The 11,908-nt window shown below is 48.3% G+C and overlaps 1 protein-coding gene across 9 annotated transcripts in view; it reads right to left on the minus strand.

The window, feature by feature from the left end:
- The window catches only part of KMT2A (lysine methyltransferase 2A), an 84,824-nt gene extending 74,394 nt beyond the window's left edge, over positions 1-10,430 (minus strand). For 3 of the 9 annotated variants that reach the window (XM_086678978.1, XM_086678979.1, XM_086678975.1), the window contains exons 1-2: positions 9,932-10,429; positions 7,747-7,845 (exon numbers count right to left, since the gene is read on the minus strand). In XM_086678978.1, the coding sequence (XP_086535104.1) occupies positions 7,747-7,845; positions 9,932-10,363 (531 nt within the window). In that variant the 5' untranslated portion in view covers positions 10,364-10,429. Of the gene's footprint in view, positions 1-7,746; positions 7,846-9,931 lie in introns of all 9 variants that reach the window. The other 6 variants (XM_086678977.1, XM_086678976.1, XM_086678984.1 and 3 more) reach the window with 3 other exon arrangements.
- Between the last annotated feature and the right edge of the window lie 1,478 nt (positions 10,431-11,908).

Here is an 11,908-nt window from a genome sequence, read left to right on the forward strand (position 1 = left end):
AGTCTTAAGCAAATCACAGTCCAACGGGGGAAAGACAGACACAATCAAAAGTATTTACAACATAAAGCAACCTGGAGTAGATTCTTTAAGGGTGGTATTAAGTACAGTAAGAAAAGAGGAAAGGAGAAGTTGAGTTTCCACTAGTAGTGACATTTGTCAAAACTTCTTGGAAGAGGTGGGATCTGGGGATCGGAGCTGAGCCATGAAAGAAAAATAAGCCAGAGGCAGGACAAGATGGGAAAGACTTCAAGGCAAAAGAGAAGCATTAGCAAAGGAATAAAGGCAAGTGCAGACAGACCACAGAGAACATCTCAAGATGGTCGAAGCATAGAAGTGAGAATGTGTGTTTCAGGAGATAATGTTTAAAACGTAGAAATGTAGGCCATAAAGGACTGAGAATTTTAAATCTTAATTTATATTCAGTGAGGAGGCAAAGGGTTTTAGGAATAAAGTGACATAATCAGATGTATATTTAAGAAAACCACTGGCAACACTGCCTATAGTGAAAAGGAAGGCAGGGAGACCAGCTACGAGATTATGGTAATAATCCACGCAAAGGTAATGGAAATGTAAAGTAGGATGGTAAAAACAGAACGGCGGGGCAGATTAAAGAAATGCCGCAATGGTATCACGGACAAGCCTCACGAAACTAACTGGATGGGGTACGGAGAGCAAAGAGGGGACGCCAGCAACAGAGAGAGCACGACTGAGCCTTCCGATGGACACAGGTTTAGATGTGAATTCTAGCTCCGTTGCCTCCTCGCCATATGACTTCGGGAAACCATTTAGCTTGTCTGTGCTTCAGTTTCTCCAGCTGTAGACGATGGGGTGTACTCGGTATTTCAGCAAACCTTTTTTTTTTGTTAATTTTTTTTAATGTATTTATTTATTTTTGAAGGAGAGAGAGAGAGAGACAGAGCATGAACGGGCGACAGGCAGAGAGAGAGGGAGACACAGAATTCCAAGCAGGCTCCAGGCTCCGCACTGTCAGCACAGAGCCCGACACAGGGCTCGAACCCACGAACCGTGAGATCGTGACCTGAGCCGGAGGCAGAGGCGGAGGCTCAACCGACTGAGCCGCCCAGGCGCCCCCTCAGCAAACCTTTTTTTAAGAGATAAGGAGCACTGTATATTTCCTCCTTAAGCATACTACCCTCTGCTAGTTATTCTTAAACTTTAATCTGGTTCTGATTATTCTACTCGTGATTATTTTGTATTTCTCAAGCTAAGTTCCAAGCCCCAGTATGGGAACCTACAACTCAGCATTTATTCTATAATTAAATTATTAATCGCGTTGATCTCTGTAGACCAACACTTAATTCTCCCCACGCTGAAACTTGAGAGCAAATGTCAACTAGTTACCAAGTATAGACGAATGGAGCTGAACCTGGGGACCCTGAAGAGCCTCAGAATCATGGCAGGGGATACCCAAGTACTCATAGTCATTCATAAAAAGGTAAAGAACACTAGTTACAGAGACAAAAAGTAGCAACTCCCACAAAGGTGCCTTGGCCTGATAACTATGCAACTCACCGAGGCACTGAATTCCTCAGTATCCTACCTGCCTATTTACTGTCTTGTTCTTTCTCCTCCCTTTTTTGCCTTATCTCTAATTATGTGCTACTTGGACACCGACGGTACCCACTGTTGCCAAGATGTGTGTGGCTGGCCTTCAATTTGGTTACACCTAGCTTGTTAATGAACTTGACATGGGGACCCAAATCAAGAACATTCTAAAATCAAGATTATACAGCTCTCAGGTATGTATGTGCACACATATACACGTAGACATCAGAGTAATAAAACCCAGTTATCTCGGTAGAAAAAAATAAGATGACAGCCCTCATGGACTTTCGTGGACTTTGAGTCCTAATAATAATTAGGGATTTCTATGTACCAGGCAAATTGCTGAGTACTTTGCATGCATAATTTCAATTAAGCCTCACAATAATTTTAAGAAGCTTGATTACTGCTAATTTACAAATGAAGACACTGAAGCATGGAGAGGTTAAGAAACTTTTCCAAGGTCATTCAGCCAATAAACCGGTGCAGCCAAGATTTGAACCCAGGCAGTCTAAATCCAGAGCCCATGGTCTTAACAGCTCTTAATTACTGTGCTATACTATCTCACACTATTACAGATTAGATAATGAGATTCTCCCCATCCTTTATAAAGGTATTTATATACACACAAATAAAAAATCCTAGCCGGAGAGATTACAAAAGGATTTCCTCATTAACCAAGCTTAAAGAGATGTTATCCACATGGTTTTACTGCTTATAATTAAAGGCAATCATCTAGGAACAATGTTGTATGTTTGTGTTTGATCTAAAAATTAGTCAATACTCATGGATGGACAGAAGTTGAATATACACATGTGTACGTATTTGTTCCTCTAGGTGTAGATATTTATTATAGAGACATTTGTGATTCACTTCTCCCAGTTTTTCAGAGCTGAGATAGTACAAAGGAGGGCTTGGTGAAAAAACTGTACTCCAACCACACTCCTCACCAGTAATATTACTCTCCTAATTCAAGACAGAAAGCCACAGTTACTTTGATGCTGTAAAAGGAGAATGAAACAATGGTGCTTCAGCAAAGCACAGATCGGAAGGGTTGGACCTCCCTAAAACAGTCCCAATGTTTGAAAGGTTCATCGCTCATACAGCTCAAAGACATCAAACCATCTATGCCCAAACATTCCAACCAAACAAAAACAAAAATGCAAGAAAACAGATAAAATATATGAGAGAGACTCCCAACCCTAGAGCTAAATGCCAGCGGGATAGATCCAACCCACTGGTAAGACACAGAGCACTGCTGCAGTGATAATTAAAGGTAAGTTTTCTGGGGGAAATCCCTTCGGTCTATTTGTCAAATAGAAAAACAACTACTCATTTCAAAGGAAGGGGAATTTTCATACCCAGTACAGAAAACTGCCAACTAACTCTTACATTTATGTCTTTATTTCCTTAAAACTAAGGCTCATTAAATATGTCCGGTATCTAAAAAGTTTAGCCAAGTGTGGCCTCTGAGAAGTTTCGTACTAACCCTACCAGAGGACTTCTATCGTCCCAAACAACTACAAATCACACGACCAAACCCGTCTTTCAAATATCTTAGTCTTTGAAAGCAAGCGTCTGGCAGTGTAGCCTCATGGTCGGCTTCCCCTGGTGTGTAACCTGACAAGGTACAAAGCTCATTGAAATATTTAACAGTGGTGGTATGGATTTCTCTGGATAGGTCAAGAAAAGCGGCTCATCCTTTTTAAAAACATAAAGGACCATTTTATGGGATGTCATTCCCTCCGTTCAAGTGTCTGTGTATTTCCTCGGGGCTTTCTCAGAGATCTTATTGAGGGGGAAAATGAAAAGGCTAACAAAAGGACCCCTTTTCTCTCCCTATTCCCAATATAATCGTCCTCGGCCACAGGGCCAGTAGCATCCACACTGTCATAAATGCCAGCAATTAGAGAATTAGGCCATAAAACCACCCACTCAGGTATAAGAGCGCGGGCCTCCAGCTTTATTTAATGCATGCCATAAAGATCCTGTACTTCCTCCTTTCAGGCCTTCTTCACAACCAATGAAATGACAATAACAACAAAAAAAGTGGCCCTTTGTCTTTGTCTGCCTGCCCCATACTGATGTGATCAATGAAACCATCTGGGTCCAGGTGAAGGATTTAAGATTCCTTTTTCCTAATAAAGACTGCATTTCCTCTCACATGCCACACTGAAATCCATGAAAGGCCAGGCTGCATTTAGAGCAGTGATATGATGATGGAAAGTGAAGTGAAATGACATTTTCCAATTATTTGACTTTACTCTGAAACTACTCTAGAAGCCTAGCCAATTCCTGAACTTCTCAAGAAATACTGCAACCTACAAGAGCATTCTTAATTAACTCAATAATTTCTAGAACCTCCTGAAATCTTTGCTAATGAAAAAAGTTCATTCAAACCTGAAAGTTAACGTTCATTCAGTCTGCGTTTTACAATCCGATACAGTTGAGGAGCAGATCAATAACTTCATATGATTTTCTTCACAACCTACCGGTCCACACACATCCTGAGTGTGTGTGATTTACTCCATGATAAAGTTGTACTTATCAAGCTTTAGACCAAACTAGGTAAGACCCACACAAATACTTTTTTCTAACAGTGAGCTCTTCAGGCTTCCTCTTTCCGCTAGGGCCCATGGGGTTAAAAATAGGATTTAGAAAGTACAGGTATGTTATGTCAGACTCATGAGTAATGTAACCTTTCTTAATCCCTGGAAATAACATGTGCAAACAAAAGAAGTTCCCATCCCAGCAATCCTAGAATAAATTCCTCCCAAAGTAGTGACAGTCACATAGCTTCCCCCTTTCTCAAAGGGCTATGCCACTGGGCTCTCCACCTTGGCAGAGGAAAAATGGAAAGACAAGATATTCACAAAAGGCCCTACCAAAGGCCTTCAAGTTAAGTGCTAGAAGGAAACTGAAGTTCTGTGCCAACACTAGTGGAATGTGGGCAGGCACAAAGAGATCTTAATTAGGAGACCTACAATTAAGACAGTGAGTCTCCAAAAGAGAGAGAAGAGAGTCTGTTCTGCCTCCGAGCAAGCAAGGCACCGTTGCCCCCCTCCCCTGCCCCCAGCTACGGGGCAAGGAAGGCAACTCGGAGTCTGCCCAGAGCCTCCACGGATGCTCCACGGAGGGACAGCTCCAAGGTGAGCAAAGAGATGGAAAGTGAGTCAAGATGGGAGTAGTTTCTCTTCTCCACTTCCAGTCAGGAGGCAAATCGCTATTTTGTGAATGATGATTCACTAAAGGGGAAGAACTGTGCCTTCAGAATATTAAATGGAAGGGGCGCCTGGGTGGCGCAGTCGGTTAAGCGTCCGACTTCAGCCAGGTCACGATCTCGCGGTCCGTGAGTTCGAGCCCCGCGTCGGGCTCTGGGCTGATGGCTCAGAGCCTGGAGCCTGTTTCCGACTCTGTGTCTCCCTCTCTCTCTGCCCCTCCCCCGTTCATGCTCTGTCTCTCTCTGTCCCAAAAAAAATAAAATAAACATTGAAAAAAAAAAAGAATATTAAATGGAAGGAAAAGACTGGGGACATGTCATATGCTTTTCAGTGAGAATGAAGAAAACTTCTCAAGACTGCCTTTCTCATGCTCAGCATAAACCAAAGTCCTACATTTCACAGCTTAGTAACAGCTATTCCGGGCAACGTAGGTACTGTCACTCTGGATTCATCTATTCGTTAGCGCACAGAAGTTTTCTTCTCATTTAAAAGCTGTCCCACCTAAAGGAATACACCACCTGGACTGAAATACTTCCCTTTTGCAGTCCGGAATCCACGACACTGAAAACCTGAAACAAAAGTCAGCCAAACAAGAGGGCCTCTAAACACAAGACAATGACTTGTATTTAAAATCTGATCTTCAACTTTCTAGAAATGAAATTGGTCAATTTCAGCAAAGAGCTTCTCCCATACAGGTAAGTCCTTCTATCTTCATACAATGAAAACTTTCCCACTAAGCTGGAATTTCTCTTCCCAACGATAACACCAGTTAACTGGGCAAACGGACTAACTAACATTAAAAATTACCAAGTAGGCTCACTGACTCTTGACTCTTTAAATAAACTCAGAATACAAAGTTCTGACCCGGCCCCCCAAAAATAATAGAATAGAAACGAATGAGAATACTGGAGCAGAAAAGATTCATGAGCTAATATTTAGCCCGACCTTTTCATTTTACAGATCAGATATGTAAGGTTAAAAGTGAACTGCCCAAGGTCCCATCACTGGTCAATGAGAGATGACCAGTGTCATCTGCTCCACTTGTGTTCTCTGCTTCACTTTCTTTCTGTCAAGCTCAGGATTAGCTGTGAAGGTGATGAAGGAACAACTCCCCCTCTTGGTACACATGCCCAGTGAACATCCAAAACAAAAAACAAAATCACTCTCCAACTACCCTTGGCCTACAGGAACATCATCTTTTCTAGGCCCAACCCGAGAGCGTGCCTTGGTCCACCTCAACTAAACTACCATTTCGAATGAAAACAAGTATCAACCAATGCTGTCATTCAATTTCAACTTAGATCTACTTAAAATGTGCCATGTTATGATCGCAAGGGAAATTCTGCCTTTAACATTTTATGAGGTGGTTAAGGAAGAAGGTAAGTGGACTATGAAAGTAATAACCAAAGACTAGCTGCTGATACATAAACCATTTCTGGGGTTTCTATTAAAAACAGCTCAAATTCGAGTCGACAGAGAAGATGCTGTGCCATGTTTATTGAGATGGCACCGTATGGTGGCATTAACAGTACCTGAGACAATCCTCAGAAAAGTGGGACAGTGTGGAGGGGAAAGGGAGACGAAGAAGCAGACCTCTGTGATTTCTTACTGTGCTCAGTTAAATCAAAGTTAAATTCGGCTTCCTGATTGTCAGACAAAAAGCTGAAACAGAGGAGACCAGCAACACCTAAATGTTTGCTTAAAATAATCCCGTTCTGACAGAAGTTGGTCATGAAGAACTGTTACATGTAGTTGTTACCCAGAGATACTCAGTACAAGGGAAGTTATGGACCTGTGGCAGTGAAGGACAAGTCTCCATGGCGAAAGGAGTTTAAACAGGGAAGTGATCTGGAAGTTCTATCACCTTTCAACCACCTGAACTTACTAGCTGTGTAAGTATCAGCTTACATTTTGTTATAGACAAGTTATTGTCATCATTCCCTTAAAGCAAACCAGAATTTCAAGAGGCTAGACTCATTTTAGGTCACCAAACCATTTCTTCATGAATCCAGACAAGACTTGATACAGATCTGTGAGTGAATTCTGAGAAACAATCTTTAGAATTCTATGTCAGCCCAGGGGAACCCTGAACTTCCCCTCTGGAATCTTATCATTGATTTGTGAGACTCTGTAACAAAACGCTTGGTTTCTACACTGAAAACTATCAGGTCAAAGGACCCAATCACTACGGTTTAGTACTGAACCATACTATGGGTTAGTACTAATCAACACATACCATCAACCCATATACATCTTAGATTGCCTCTAACTACCACATAAAAAGCTTACCAATGGAACAATAGCTCATTCAAACCCAATTCAGAAAAAATACTGAAATTTAATATAAGGAGTCAACCACTCTTCTCATCGTCAAGCAGCAACAACTGTTCAGGCAAAAGTTTTAAAGAAAAAAAAAAAACGTACTAATATGATCTTATTTGAAGTAACTGCAATTCCTTAACAGGCTTTACACTACACACTACTGCTAAGCAAAATAATGCCAGTGGATAAGGAAGTGTTAGCACCTGATTAAAACTTTAAAAGTGATTTGTCAAAGACCAACAGATAAAATATTCTGGTGCCCAGACATTAGGTCCCTGAATCCAGGTGGTTCTCTTTCTAACCAGTCTCTTGAAAAGCTACGATTGGAAGCTGTCAGCATAAAACTTTGCTTTTGAATAGGTGATAACATTTGGAATGTGAACACTTGGTCCCTCAATACAAAATACATAAGCATGCTACACAAGGAGAAAATACGTCTCAAGATCCCTTTAAAATAGACTAACTTCTCCTAATAGAGACTTTCTTATCATACTCAAATATACATGGGGCTAAAATTCTACATATAACCAGGCAAGTCTCAATTTTGAAAATAAGCAGGTAAATGAAATGTCAGTAAGTCTTTTTTTTTTTTTTTTTTTTTTTTGCTGCCGTATCTTTTAAAAAAGCAAAATCAACTCACATTTAAGCACCAACTCCATGCAAGTAACCTGAACGGTTCAGTCTTTTTGTCATGTATGAGGCCTTTGGTTCTCCAACTACATGGGATCTGTGTTGTTAGCTTAAAAAATACAGAATTGGCCTTTCAAAAAAAAATAATAATCTACAGCAACCAATAAATAGTCTCAAACAACCCTGCTGACTGCAGCTGCCTTCTGAAGGCTGGGAAAAGGAGGTGGAGACAGAGCGGAGAGAGGCAGGGAAAAGGGACGCTGCGGCTAGCTACATAGCAAGGAACACGCCCCCATCATGTCCTCCTTGCTCTGTCAGAAGGCGGGCTGTTGTCAGTCTCCTGATCAGGCTGCCTTAGAAACGATTTTTAAAAGGAGGCAGGAAGACTAACAACTAAAAAATGCCAGCTCCTTGAAAGGAGGGGCCAGGGTCTCTGGGATCTTCTCCCTCCCCTTCTTCCCAGGATCTTTCCGTATATCTAAAGGGGTGCAGGGCACAATAGGGGACAAGGGGTTTGCCCGGGACCAACGGCAGAGCACGCAGGAAACGGCTGGTTGTTATCTTTCCCTTTCTGTTTCAATCAAGAGCACTCCAGAGCAGCAACCCCCTACCCCCCCCCTTCGCTTCAGCCCCTAGCAGCTGCTCTTCCTCCTCCTAGCATCCCCCATCTCATCCCCCCTCCCCTACAATTCAAACTCCCCCTTCTGCATCCAATGGAAAACAAATACGCAACGCCACTGGCTGAACCTGAACTCAACTTCCCTTCCCAGGGCAACTTTCCTTTTTGCTGAAGGGGGCTGAGTAACGCTGATCAAGGCATCCCCATTCCTGCCCCAGTACTAACGGGGGAAGGGGCAAAACTCTTGAGCCTTCATCCACCTTGGGTCCCCCTATAAGAATCAGAGAGATAACCCTAACTCCTCCTTCTAAGGAATAACTTTGCTTCATGGCCCCCCTCTTTCCCCCAACCAAAAGCAACCACCACCAGAAGCATAATAAAGTAAAACTGTCCCTTATCTACTCTCCTCACCCCAACCCTGCTTCCCCCACCCCTTCCAAGCCCCAGGATTGGCCTAGGAAAAGGTGGATCAATAGTGAAATGACGGAGAAAAGGAGAAGGGCGGGAGGGAGCTAGGGCTGGAGACTGCGTGCTCTCAGGCGCAGTGGGTGGGGTAGGAGAGCAGCTGCTTCCCCTGGGAGGATGCTGCCCAAGTCCCCCCACAAACACCTCCCCTCACAGGGGCCCCCTTCCCCAGAGCTGGAGGGAAAGCCTGCCTCCTCTCCAGGGGGAACGGTGGAAAGCGGCTCCTCTCTGAGCCTAGGGGACAGTGGACTGTTTTCCTCTCAAAGATGCCACCAATCCTTCATTCTAAAGGAGGGAAAGGGTGGAGTGAAGGTAGAGTAACTCCCTGCTACCAATAGGCTAGAAACTGTAGCTCTGTAAGATGGGGGAAACAGACTGCTGGTCGAGGAGATCACCGTTATCTTCAGCGGGAAAGGAGGTGAAGGGAGGCAAGGTGAAGAGGAAAGTAGATTCTTCCTGGCGGGGTAGGGAAGGAGGAGGGAGGATCTCTCTGCACGGGGTGGGGGGTGGAGGGTGGAGGTGAAGGAAGGGGGAGTGGCTGGTAGGGCAGGGACCTGGCCCGGGGATGGGGCGAGGGTTCATCAGGTTTTCGGAAGCCAGGTGCTGGAAGAGACATCGGTCCCCAAGGGGTAGGAGAAGAACGTGGCCCTGGATGAGGCCATCACCCGAGAGATGCCCAAGAGGAAAACTGCCCCAAGAGTAAAACATCTGCCCAGAGAGGGAGGCGGGGATGTGGCGGGATCAGGTCTCTAGGAGGGAGGGAGGGAGGAATCTTGCTCGGATGAGGTAATCTGTGAAAGGGAGGAGGGGTTCAGTCCCGGGATGGGAAACCCCGGCGAGGGGTCTGTGCCAAGGGATTTGGGGAAGGGTCAGGGGAAGGAGGCGGGGGGCAAACGCCTTTAGCCAGATGGGTCCAAACCCCGGGGTGGGGGCGCCTAGGGGTCTGCACCCATGTATGGGGGGGGGTCCCAAGATGGGAGGGCCGTTTGCCCCGGGTCAGGGACCCCAGGAGGGTCCCGGAATTGGGATGCTCCACAATCCCGGATGGGGGAGGGGAGGGGGCTCCGCAGAGGGTCGAGACCCCGGGCCTGGGGGTTCCTCGCCCCCTTACCTCTCCGCTGCCGCCTCCCCCGCCGCTCTCCCCAAACACGGCCCGGAACCGGCGCAGGTTGGTGCCGATGGCGGCCGAGACCTGCAGCGCCGCGTCGAAGCCCGGGCCCACCCGGAGCAGGGCCGGCCCAGAGGAGGCTGAGGACGATGACGAAGACGAAGACGAGGCGGACGACGAAGAGGCTGCTGAGGCGGCGGCCGCTCCCCCTGGAACCCCAGCCCCGCTGCTTCCCGCCGCCGCCGCCGCGGCCGCCACAGCCGGGGGGGAGGGGGGCGCCCCGGGGCCGCCGCCGCCGACCGGGGGCCCGGGGGGAAGCAGCAGGGCCGGGACGCGTTGCCGCGGGGCGCCCCCCAGGCCCCGGCGCCCCCCGCCGCCGCCGCCCCCGGTGGTCCCGGGTCGGGCGGGGAAGCGCCACCGACAGCTGTGCGCCATGTTCGCCCCGTGAAGTGAAGCAGCGAGAGGGAGAGGCGACAACACAGGGGGGCGGGGAGGCGGAGGGGGGGGCCGAGGGCCCCGGAACCTGCTTGAGCCGCTCGGCGCCGCCCGGCGGCCTGCACCCAGCCGGCCGCTATGCAGAGCGCCGGGCCGCGCCCGCCCGCCCCGCAATCTGTATAGCGGGCTCGGGCCTACGCTCCAGACGCCGGGCCGCGGCTACGCCAGGCCGAGGCCCGGGCCGCCGCCGCCCGCCCGCCCGTCCGCCCCGCAACCTGGATAAGTGCATGCCCCGCCCTCCGGGAGCGGCATTGCTGGGGAAAAGGAGGGGGGAAGGAAGCCCAGGAGCCCGACGCGGAGCGCGGGTTCCGGGGAGAGGGGGAGGGGGCGAGGACTACAGGGAGGATGGAGGCGGAGGGAGCCCGGCCGCCTGCAGCCTCGAGAGCCGAGAGGCCGCTTACACACGTTCCCGGGATTCGCTGGGAATCGAACCGCCCGGGAGAGCAGCTTCCAGTATAGCGCGGCTGCCGGGTCGGGGACGAGTGAGCCTCCTTCTCTGCCTCGAGGCACGGAGACAAGATGGGTTAGCCCTCATTTAACGCTTCTAGAATAAAAGAGCCCTTATTGTACCATATGCAAAACGGAAGCGTTGCCCAGTTTACTATATGCAGAATAGAAAGGCCCTCAATGAACGCGCTTTAAAAATTAAAAAAAAAAAAAAAAAAAAAGAGAGAGAGAGAGGGCCCCTCCCATTTTCATGCTGGAGCTCTCTCCAAAATGCACACATCAAGGGGCAGGTCTCCCGCCACCTCCTCGCACTCGGGGCTTTGGAACCTCTGTCTCTCGTGCCCTTCTGCAGAGAGTTGGGTCGTGTTTCGCCAGCCCGGGCATTGGGGCCACGGCGTGCTCCGCTAACGAGGCGGTGTTACAACGAAGCTGAAGCTGGATGGCTAACGGGGCCTGGAGGGAAGAGGCGGGCAAAAGCGCCCCCGCCCCTTCTTCCTCAGTTCTCTGCCTGCCGCTGCATGCAAAGCAGACCCTAATATATGCATGCAGAGGGAGGGGGGCTCGCGAGCACGTTTCTGATTAAGAGAGGGGGAGGAGAAGAGCGTTGGGCATTATGATACACTGGGTGGAAGGGGCCCGCCGGCGGCGAGCTCATTGCGCGGGGTTAGTAGGCTGAGGGGGGAGGGGGAAGGAAGGAGGGCGAGGGCGGGGGATGAATATCCACCCGGTTTACTTTATTGCGGGAAAGAGGGGAGGGCGCCTCAAGCTGGGCGTTAGAAGCCTCCAAGGCTGGGAAAGCGGAGAGGGGAGGGAGGGGTTTGTGCCGGGAGAACTTGTGTTGGCCGAGGCTGGGGGATCGATACACACAGCCTGCAGGCCCCGGGGTAGCCTCCATCCCCCCAGCCGAGGTGGAGTTCGCTGGAAGGTCACGCAGCCTTCCTGGACTCCCGCACGGGTACAGCGCACCCTGCTTGTAATATTACAGCCTGGGGCGGCGAATTTGGGAAGGAGGGGGAGGGTCGTGGTGAGCAGGTTGCA

Source organism: Puma concolor, chromosome D1 (genome assembly GCF_028749965.1).
Source record: "Puma concolor isolate L17-30 chromosome D1, mPumCon1.1.hap2, whole genome shotgun sequence".
NCBI lineage: Eukaryota > Metazoa > Chordata > Mammalia > Carnivora > Felidae > Puma > Puma concolor.